Source organism: Phaethon aethereus (genome assembly GCF_964289735.1).
Source record: "Phaethon aethereus genome assembly, chromosome: 11".
NCBI lineage: Eukaryota > Metazoa > Chordata > Aves > Phaethontiformes > Phaethontidae > Phaethon > Phaethon aethereus.
In genome coordinates this window covers 12,174,743-12,186,366 of record NC_138587.1, presented here as the reverse complement: position 1 = coordinate 12,186,366, position 11,624 = coordinate 12,174,743, and the positions used below count along the sequence as shown (strand labels likewise).

At 43.0% G+C, this 11,624-nt stretch overlaps 1 protein-coding gene across 1 annotated transcript in view; it reads right to left on the bottom strand.

The window, feature by feature from the left end:
- Nucleotides 1-4,580: 4,580 nt before the first annotated feature.
- Nucleotides 4,581-11,624, bottom strand: part of UROC1 (urocanate hydratase 1) — a gene marked incomplete at both ends in the record, with an annotated part of 44,704 nt that continues 37,660 nt past the window's right edge. The window contains 2 exons of the mRNA XM_082004507.1: nt 4,581-4,721; nt 6,715-6,814. Coding sequence (XP_081860633.1) covers nt 4,581-4,721; nt 6,715-6,814 — 241 coding nt within the window. The remainder of the gene's footprint in view (nt 4,722-6,714; nt 6,815-11,624) is intronic.

Here is an 11,624-nt window from a genome sequence, read left to right as displayed (position 1 = left end):
CTTGGGGGTCCCTGTAGCAGCGGCTGAAACCGGAGCCGCGGGGCGGGGCCGGCGCGGGCCAGCGAGGAAACCCGGAGCGTGGTTTTACGGAGCGGGAAGAGCGGGAGGCGCCAGGGAAACCCGGAGCGCGGAGTTAGGACGGGGCGGAGCGGGGCCCGGGCGCCGATCCCGTGGGCGGGCCGGGGCTGGCCCGGGACCGCTCGCCCCTGTCGGCCTCCCCTCTGCCGGAGGCGGGCGGCGCTGGTGGCTGTCGTGCACTAGCTAGCTGCTGCCCAGCGGCTCGTTCCTTTAATTCTACTCGATAGCCAAAATGGCACCCTTGGAATTATTTCAGTATCTGGGGGTTATTCCGGTATCTATTTATTCCTGTTACTAGCAAGGAAGAAGCTGTGCCAGATCAGAGCAAGTCTAAGCTGGCAGCCACCTAGGTAAATACTTTAGCAAAATATCCTGTGCACCGTCAGTGGAAATATGAAAACTGCATTATGAAGCAGCCTGGAGCGATGCAAATTCCTTGTTCCAACCATAGCCGTGCCCCTCCATCCCCCGAGGCAGTCGGACGCCCAGAACAACCGGACCCGGGTGAAGGAGGGCGATAACGAGTGCTGCGCAGAGGGAAAACTGCGAAGGAGGAAGGGAGGGAGGAAAGACAAACACTGACAAGAAAGACGGAGGACATGCTGCTACAGAAGTCAGTTGAACACAGCCAAAAACGCCCTAAGAATCAGCTAATGCATAAAAAAGTTTTTTTTTCATTCTTGGGCAGCGCTTTCTGCCTTCTGACTCGCCAATACTTACAGAAAAAGAAAGATTATCCTGTACTTGCCGTGGAAATGACGCAGGCCCCCTCCTGCTGTGGGACCGAGGAGCAGTCCCAGCAGAGGGTGCTGTGATCTTTCCATTGGGCAAATTATTTCTCCTTTCTGCTGAGCAATTTTGCATCAAGTCACCAACAGCAAGGATGGGAGACTGCTGCCCAGGCACCCTCTGCTCCAGGGAAGCTGGAACTTCTTGCTGTAGATACACCCAGAGCTCCACTGTGCACTTGTGCAGAGCCTGAAGTCCCTACAGCCTCCTCTGAAATCCCCCTTACCCCATGGCTGACTGTCACAGAGTGTGGGTCATTTCTGTTCTTGGCTGCCCTAGCCCCCCTGATCTCCCTGTGGAGGTCTTTGCAGTACCTTCCTTCATGATCCTAGGAAAAGAAAGGTCTGCTTAGGAGTTTATTGCCTAACACATAGGTGCATCCCTGGTGGAAAGATGTCGAACCTGAAGGAGAAAAGAAAAAAAAAAAAGAGAAAAAAAATCAAGCCACAAATCCCTTATGTTTGCCACAGCCTGGAGAGATTCAACTAGACCCTAACTAGAAGAGCTAACAGCTCTCTCATGTCACAAGCTTTATACCTTTAAAAACCACTGTAGTTACAGACATATGAGCATCCTGCATGAATTACCCTTTGTCACCAAGCTCTTGCCTCTATCTGCAAGGAGGCACAAGCTTTTTGGGACAAGTGTCTGCATTTTGAGGAAAGCATTAAGGTACTAAGATTCATAGGAATGATGCTTCAGCCTGTGGCAAGCTTGAGACATCACTACAGAAATTCACTACCTCTATATCCACTGTCTGGATCTGATGCAATGCCTACAGCTGCACAGCTTGAAGACTGCTCTTCCTGTATTGGGTTGTTCCAGCAATGGGGTCAGCTACCTAAAAATGACATCAACATCCTCGCAGAACAATAGCCCATTCACAGTCCCAGCTTCTCTGCAACTAAGTAAAGAACAGATAAAATGAAACTCAGCAGAGCTCAGAAAAGGAATCTTCACACTGGTCTTGTTTATAGTTTCTGTAAGCTGGAAACCACCTGCTATTTCATCCCAGGCAGTAACAGGTTACTGTTTCCCTGTGCCCTCCCAAAGGTATAATAAACCTCCATTCACATATGTTAAGTGCTTGAGATACAGTTAAAAGACCAAAGTAGATTTAAATGTATACAGATAACTATATATACTTCATAATTAAAGAGAACAATAGTGAATAGTCATAAATAGGACCAACTGCTCATCAGTCCACTGCTTTTCTGTATCCTGTTTTGCCTTGCTCATGCTACCTAGATAATAGACAAAGACTTTATAATATGAACTTCAACTAATAGCTCTTGAATTGTGCTCATAGGTTCCACTTTTATGTCTCCCTACAAGTAGTCCAGAGTTATAAACTCCCAAGGACTTGCACAGCATTCAACACGGGTGTACTTGCAAGGTTATGTCCCCTGGTCAGTAAAGCTATAAGGATGAAAACAAAGTTCCTTTCTTGTCTGGGATGTGAAGGTGAGCACACTGGCAGGTACCCCAGTGCTAAACAATACAAAAGATGAAAAGTTCACAATAAATTTCTTCAACATTTTGTCTTTGGTGGATTTTCAACGCAGAATTAAGCTGAATCTATGCAGCAACTCGACATTCCTTAGTACAGAAAAGCCAGAGTATTTTCTGGTTATTCCTCATGACAAAACAGTACCCTAGTGCTAGTGTGGTTTTGTACAATACCAAGATACTAACTTTGGATCCAGTCCAGTGTAGTTGTTAATAATAGGTAATGCATAACATATGTCAGAGTAAAGGCTGTCAAATCTGGCTGACAACTACTCACATCCCAATCGTATAACTTGGCAGTGTGGGTGTTTTTTTTCCCATAATATAAAGCAATTCCCATCAACTGCAGATTGCACTTCACAGAAGGTTCAGTTACAAGCAGATGCCAGGCTCTCACTATTCATCTGGAGACATACACAGTACGTGAACAGAGTAAAGAACTGATTGATGATTCAAAATAATGGTTTCCTTTACTTGGCACCAGAGGCAATACGGATTTGCAGAGTGTGCTCACCTGGCAAGCACCACAGTTGTGTAGTTTCTTGAGACCACACAGTCCTGAGGACTGCAGCTCATCATCACACCTCATCTGCAGCAGCCAACGCAGGTTTACCTGTATAACCCTTTTCCCTTCCAAGGGGTAACAGACACAGTGCCAAGGAGACTGAGTGACAGACCAGATCCAGTCCAGTACCATGTGTGCACTGGGGGAAGGGATTGCTGATGCTCTGTGTTCGTGTCTGAATGAGGCCCATATGCAAGGGCCATGCTTAGCATGAGACATAGCTAAGAATTATTTTTGTACATACACACATACAGATGTGTGTGTAAAATACACTTCTGTAAATATATATGCATGTATCTGTCAATATATATGCGTATAGGGGGTTCAAAGTAAGCCTCAACTTTTGGTTCAGTGTCACATGTGATTAGAACAAAATACTTCAGTGAGTTACTGTTAACACAAATATAACAGTAGGTTCAGGTGCAAAATACGAGTTTTTTTTTCAGTTGCATGTAGGCATACTAGGTTGTGTCCCTTCATAAATCTTCCTAGGAATAAGAAAGGAGACCAAAAAAACCTTTATCTCTATTTTACATTATAATAAACTTCACTGTGGGGGAAGCCCACACTGTCTTGGCTTTGGTGCTTTAGTTTGTTTCATATCAGTTGTGTTTTATTTCAGAAGGAAAGTCTACATGATCATTTTGTTATAGTGATTTACTAATTGCACCACTCACATCCAAATGGGTGAGTAGCCCATGTTTTTTCATTAAAAAGCAGCAGCCAGCACTAAGGATCTAGATTTTCTGGAGGTTTCCATCTGTTTAGAAGCTGCTCAAGTGCAGTGTGCTTCTACAGAAGAACAAACTCCTCATTGTGAGGCAGCAAAGCGCACACGACATCAGATTCAGCAGGACAGCACCATCTTAGACTGATGCAGTGTTTGGCTCACACTAATTCATCGTGAGTTGTTCCATATTTTCCTGGCCTTGCAGTACAGTGTTTGGAAATGGTCTAGTACTTACTGCCCTCAGGCTTTTCCACCCACTTCCCAGCACTGCATTCTGTTCCTGCTTGTGGTAAAAATCTTGGGTGAAAATTCCAGGGAAAAAGCACATGCAGGCTAGCTGCGCTTAATCAGTTACAGTTCATCTGTCGCTTTCTATTGCAATCACCAAACACTTTTATGGCAATATAGAAAAGTTTGAGTCTAGCACATGTGATACCAGTACATCCCCCACCAGCTGAACAGTGTTTACACACCCACATGTTTGGCTACTGGATTTCATGGCTCTTTGCTGATAGCAGCAGACTCTGAGTTAGAATGAAGAGTTCCAATTTCCATTCCGCATTTGACCTACCAGACCTAACCTCCTTAATTTATGAATTATCAAGAATAAATTGATTTTTTTTTCCATTTAATTTTCAGGGACAAAATTCCAGTTCCTTTTCTTACAATTAATAGTTTCTTATTGCAAACATTGTTCTAAATATGTTAGTGAAAAGACTGTTCCTGACATCAGTGGACCTGTCACAGAAAGATACAAGTTTGCCCTGTTAACAAGTTGAAGGGGAGAAAAAGAGCTCCCATGGAAGAGACATTTGCAAGGCTTTTGTCGTTTGGCCAGAGAGCAAAAGAGGATATCAAGGAAGCAACTTCAAATGTATCTGCAAGGATAACATTGCACTTGGAATACCACTAATGTTTCATGGCTTGCTCCAAGATGTTCTCATCTACCACCTTGTGAGGGAGAGTCACCTTCAGCGTGGCATTCTCTTTCATTGCTTGGCAGATTGTTTCATAAGCATAGTCATTACCCGACCAGCAGCGTCTGGCGACCTGTCAGACCAGAAAATCAATGGGTGTAAAAATCGTACATTTCTCTTGCGACATCCATCTTATACAGTGTTTGCGCAAACACTGGCACCAATTTCATTACAATAAATCTTTCAACCCTCTGCTAATTTTGAGTTTCCTTACTGATTTTGGAAGTAATTTTTGTAATACGTACTTCATTTTTGAGTAGTATTTGGGTAGACTTGTTATATTTACATGCAGAAACTTAACATTGGACAGATAACACTGGTAGAGTCAGGTACCTTATAAACTTTTACAAAATTCTCTCACTAAAAATAATTGCACACTCCGTCTGAACTCTGTAAAACAAACACTTGCTTTAGATAACGCTATCATTTAAACAATCGATGCTTTTGTCATGGGATAAATATATAAAAAGGAAAATGTCACTCAATGCATTTTCAAACCAAAGAGCCAATTTCTCCGCCAGCATGTAAGGATGAAACTGGACAGGCAGGGAACTGATAAACCCCTCTTCCAACAGCAAAGCTTTGTGTTTTCATCTGTGTACAAGCAAGATTCCCCAGATGAAAAAAAAGGTCAAAATTTGGCACACAGGAAATAAGTCCATCCCTCTATTCAATGCCTTACAAATCTCTATTATGAATTGCAAATCAGTGTCTAAAATATTCAGACTCAAAAGTGTTCAAGAAAGAAAATATTTAGATTCCAATTTAGCAAAATATTTAAGCATATGATTAATATGAGAGTAATATGTTCCCAAGGTCATATCAACAACAGCTAGAAATGACCTTTCAAGTCAACAACTCAATCTCTCTGCCACTCACCTATGATTATTCCTGGCAGTATATTTTCAAGGGTACACTCCAGTTTCTTTCAAGTCTTGTATATAATATGGGTAGCATTCTCAGATTGTCCTTTTTCAACATGTGTGTGGAGGAGTGGGGCTTTTGCTTGCAATAAATCAGAGCAGCAAAAGATTTATTGGGTTTTTAATAGGCTGTCTCTGATACACAGTTCTTGTTAAGAACAAATTAATGTAATTGTCCTCCTCCTTCTTCCTTAATAGTTTACCACTGTGTTATTTCAGACCTGAGACAGGGAATATGTGCATCTACCCCCAGTCATGCCAGGTCTTATGGGGAAGAAAAAAAATGTTTAGGTCTAAGGCAAGAAGGAATTCTGCAATTCTCTTGAGAAGTAAAACAAAACAGATCATGTCAGGATTGGCAAGGAGCTCCTTGTCCTTATGAGGTTATGTGACTGAAAAGTCTTGTCCTTTAATTGGACAGTGCATCACTGTCCTGTCGATTTGGCTCCCTGCAAGTATTGAATCAAAACCTCTCTGCCATTTCAGAGATGGGATCCTAGTCTTAAACCCGGACAGGATTTATCTGGACACTAATGGAATGCAAAAACTCTAATGGTTGGATGAGCTGGCATTTTAATGACAAGCCTTTTAAGATACCTAGATCTAGAAGTTAGGAATAGAAAAGACTGAAGTTCATATAGTTGTCTACTATATAGACATGTTTGCATTGTTATTTGCCTAACAAAATTATAGTAAGCATGCTTCTCTTTCTGCTTAAAAAACAACAAAATACACACTGAGATATGTGGAAATTATTGGGCTCCAATATGTTGTAAATTCAGAAGGGGTGGTCCCAACACTTTGCAGTAAGTTCCTTACCCAAGAATTATTCAGCCTCTTTTTGACTTCAAGTCCTTTGGAGATGTTTGGAGAAAAATACCAACCAAACAAAACAACTCAGACTAGTGGAATCAGGCTCATAACCACCTGTATTAGAAGCAGTGAACAGAAGGAGTCACTTGGCCCATTAGGGCTGTTCCTGGGATACAAAAAGCTAGATCCTAAAAACTCCTGCCTGAGTGCTCATTCTCCTCATTCATTAAAAAAAAAAAAAGAGCACCAGAATCCAAGTACCTAAACAAACATAGTCCTGAAGGCAGGAAAATATGAACATTATGAACATATATAATGAGTTTTGCTTACTCCATTGGAAACATCCCAGCTGAGCATCATCTTAGCTCGTTCTTCAGCTTCCTTGGACCCATCCAAAACCAGGCCAAATCCCCCATTGATCACTTCACCCCTAAAAAATATAAATGTAAGAGAATTAAATCAAAACAATTCAAAGCAATCCCACAAAATTCACAGCAGTTAATTTGTGCAATTGCACTGCAGGAAGAAGGATGAGAACATAGAAACTGTGCTGAATAAGAGGCACTACCAGTGACCTTTATACTTGCAATTAAAAAAAAGGGGGGAATTTAGCAGGGCAAAGACCTAATTTCCTGAACTGCAGCAAATCTATTCCACTTTTCTCGTAATGCCCAGCCAGCAGTCAGTATCTGCTCCAAGCAGGACTGCCAAAAACTAAGCTTGTGCTGCATCTGCTGAAGACTGGTATCTGTACTGACCCTAAAAACAAGTAAAGAGAGGTTAGCACTTCTGATGGTCTGGAGGGTTACCTATCTCAGGGTGTTTTTATTAAAAGTTAAGCTGCTCATGTTTGCTACTTTAGAGCCTGCCATATAGATAGCATCGTGAGGAGGACTGTGTATTACTGAAGCAGACAGATGGATCTATTTATATTCTCTTGGGACAAATGAAGAAGCGTAAGTATTTTATTAAAAGCGTTAACCACCACTTAATGCACATTTGCCTCGATCATTTAAAAAACAGTCACTCATTTTGTATGAGGTGGATAGATTTTTAAAAACAGCAGACTTATTGGCAGAAGAACAGAAATACGTTAAAACTAGCAGATTGTACTTAGGAGAAATACTGATCTGGTTTTAAAAGGACAGGGAAAACACGTAGAGAAAACATCTTGTCTGACCTCAGAATCTGACCTGCTCAAATCCCTGTTTCATTGCATATGGTGAATAGTGGTGGATGCAGTTGGCTAATTACCCCTTGCTGTAAATCTATGAGAGTTCACAGAATCACTAAGGTTGGAAAGGACCTTCAAGATCATCAAGTCCAGCCATTAATCCAGCGCCACCTTGTCCCCTAAACAATGTCCCAAAGCGCCACATCCACACGTATTTTGAACACTTCCAGAGATGGTGACTCCACCACCTCCCTGGGCAGCCCGTTCCAATGCTTGACCATCCTCTCAGTGAAGAAATTTTTCCTAATATCCAATCTAAACCTCCCCTGGCGCAACTTGAGGCCATCTCCTCTCGTCCTATCACTAGTTACTTGGGAGAAGAGGCCAACACCCTCGTCGCCACAACCCCCTTTCAGGTAGTTGTAGAGAGCGACAAGGTCTCAGCCTCCTTTCCTCTAGACTAAACGACCCCAGTTCCCTCAGCCGCTCCTCATAAGACTTGTGCTCCAGACCCCTCACCAGCTTCGTTGCCCTTCTCTGGACACGCTCCAGCACCTCAACGTCCTTCTTGTAGTGAGGGGCCCAAAACTGAACACAGGATTCAAGGTGCGGCCTCACCAGTGCCAAGTACAGGGGCACAATCACTTCCCTAGTCCTGCTGGCTACACTATTTCTGATACAGGCCAGGACGCTGTTGGTCTTCTTGGCTACCTGGGCCCACTGCTGGCTCATATTCAGCCGGCTGTCAACCAGCACCCCCAGGTCCCTTTCCGCCGGGCAGCTCTCCAGCCACTTCTCCCCAAGACTGTAGCATTGCATGGGGTTGTTGTGACCCAAGTGCAGGACCCAGCACTTGGCCTTATTAAACCTCATACAGTTGACCTCTGCCCACTGATCCTGCCTGTCCAGATCCCTCTGCAGAGCCCTCCTACCCTCCAGCAGATCAACACTCCCACCCAACTTGGTGTCATCTGCAAACTTACTGAGGGAGCACTCAATTCCCTCATCCAGATCATCAATAAAGTTATTGAATAAGACCGGCCCCAGAACCGAGCCCTGGGGAACACCGCTTGTGACCAGCTGCCAGCCGGATTTAATGCCGTTCACCACAACTCTCTGGGCTCGGCCATTCAGTCAGTTCTTTATGTAGCGAAGAGTAAACCTGTCTAAGCCACAAGCCGCCAGTTTCTCCAGGAGGATGCTGTGGGAGACGCTGTCAAAGGCTTTACTAAAGTCCAGGTAGACAACATCCACAGCCTTTCCCTCATCCACTAGGCGGGTCACCTGGTTATAGAAGGAGATCAGGTTGGTCAAGCAGGACCTGCCTTTCATGAACCCATGCTGGCTGGGCCTGATCCCTTGGTTGTCCTGTACATGCCCTGTGAGCACCCTCAAGACAAACCGTTCCATGATCTTCTCCAGTACGGAGGTCAGGCTGACAGGCCTGTAGTTCCCAGGATCCTCCTTGTGGCCTTTCTTGTAGATGGGTGTCACATTGGCAAGGCTCCAGTCTTCTGGGACCTCTCCTGTCTAACCAGGACTGCTGATAAATGATGGAGAGTGGCTTGGCAAGCTCTTCTGCCAGCTCTCTCAGTACTGTCAGGTGGATCCCATCAGGCCCCATAGACTTGTGGGTGTCCAGGTGGCTTAACAGGTCCTTAACTGCTTCCTCCTGGATTATGGGCAGGTTATTGTGCTCTCCATCCCCGTCTTCCAGCTCAGGGGGCTGAATACCCTGTGGATACCTGGACTGGCTATTAAAGACTGAGGCAAAGAAGGCATTAAGTACTTCAACCTTGTCCTCAACCTTGGAGACAATGTTTCCTGCCATATCCAGTAAGGGACGGAGATCCTCCTCACCTCTCTTTTTGTTGTTAGTATATTTGTAGAAGAATTTTTTATTCTCCTTTACAACTGTGGCCAGACTGAGCTCTAGTTCTGGCATTATAACTCGGCACCAGCAATACCTGAGCAATGGGACATATCATACAACAACACATAGTATTAGACACTACTAAAGGAGATCCCTGGAGGCAGGATTTTGTCTGCCGTGTTTTATAGTTAATTAATAAGTTTACATTGAATAACATCAGACATGTCCATGAATTAGACAGGAGTGAGGTGTCTTCCAATCCAGGAAGGAATTGTTTCTTACTGTATATTTTCCAACAGTAACTTGAGCTTCTCAGTAAATGGGGAAATGAGGCTACACTGGAGCCTCACAGACCTGAGATCTATTTCCTGAAACTAAACTCATATTTTCTTATTTTCAATGTAATGTTGTTACTTATGTGATGTTAATTCCCTTTCACTAGCTATATATACTACCTGTGTGCTAAGTGGGACCTTATCACACAGCTGAGCAAGGAACTTAGAGTTCCAGATCTCACCATCATGGTACCATTCTGTGAATTCCATCCACTTCATCATTATCAGATATAGCATTAGGACAAATACATTCTGTTGAAAAGCAGAATTTTTCTTCAAACTGACAGTTCTCACAGCAGAATGTCAGTGAATTAATCAGTTTATCTTCAGCAGGAAAATTTGAAACAGTCATGTTTTCAATTGAGATGTTTGAATATTGTAAGCTCTGACTCTTCAAAATAAAATGTTTCCTTTTGATTGACACTGTCAACAGTTTTCATCCTGGAATTTAATTCCCAGGATCTTTTTACTGTGTGAAATCTTTCATTAGTTCTGCTCTTAGTCTCATTTGGGGATCAAAACAGACATCCAAGCATCTACATTTCTTGCAAATTCTACTTTTTCAATAGCTCATGTTTTTACTGTCTTCTCCAAAAGAGTAGACCAGACTGGATGACAGCATTACAAACGTAATTATATCAATACCAGGGCCAGTTACCTCACTATACTCTGCTGCTTCTGTGTACAGAGACCACATTTGCCCTATTCTTTACTGTCAAAGTACCAAGCTAGAGTACACTTATGAACATCAGTGACACCATTGCAATGTAGTTGGGATCACAGCATGAGCACACCTCAAGGCAGCCTATTGGCAATATCAGACAGTACGAAAACCAGACCTCTGGACTGGCGCATTATAAAGATATTCCACATGGGAAGATGATGTTCCATCAGTGGCAAAGATCTCCTCTGTGCCCAGCATCCTGAAGAGCATCCTTTGAAGCTTAGGCATGAACAGTGAGCGTCTGATCTCACTTGCACTCCATAAATTTAAAGCCTCTCCATTGATTTCCATGAGTTATTCCAGTGTAAATCATAATCACTCATCAAAATCTATCCTACTGTCTGAGAATAACTCGTAAATTAAATGCCAGTGTTTGTTAGGATGGATTTTCTAGCAAAACATCTCACTTTTAAAGGGGAGCTCTCTGCCTTCATTAGCGTTGGGTCACATTTTCAGGTAATTAAAGAAACATGTGGCATTTTGACCTAAGCTACCTCCTATAATTTCCAGATGTCTCCTCCTAAGGTGATCAAAGAAAACAAGGCCTCTCTCACAATCAAGATGTCACACTGTCAACAGTGAAGTTCAATTCTTAAATTGCTTCTGCCTTTTTTTACTACAGGTTACTCAGGCTCTGGGCTAATATACATTCTCCTGCAAATAAACAGGGCACAAGAAATGAATAACATTCATTTGCTGTAATTATAGTCAAGGCTATGTTAATCTTAAGTCTCTCAAACAGCACATGTGATGCAGATTCCAGCTAAGTAAATATTAATCCTGCTTTTTCTGTTTGCCCCACAAAGCTATAGCAGGAAAAATCAAAGCAGGTAAAAGGCATTTCTCTAGCCTCGTAAGGAAGACGTGGCAGATCTGCCAGCAGTTCCAGGCAAATCCAGCCTCTGCAGGGAGGACTCTTAGCTGAACACAGTGCAATTGCCATTTCTGAACTCCCTGAACACATATTTGCCAATGACAACTTGATTTCTTTCTAACACACATATTTGTTCATAAATATATATAAGCTTCCACACGCTTCCACCTTCACAGTTCCAAAATAGCCAATGAGAAGAAGATTTTATCAGGCACATGGAGATTTCTTTATAGTAAAGTCAGCTGAATTTGTACCTCTCC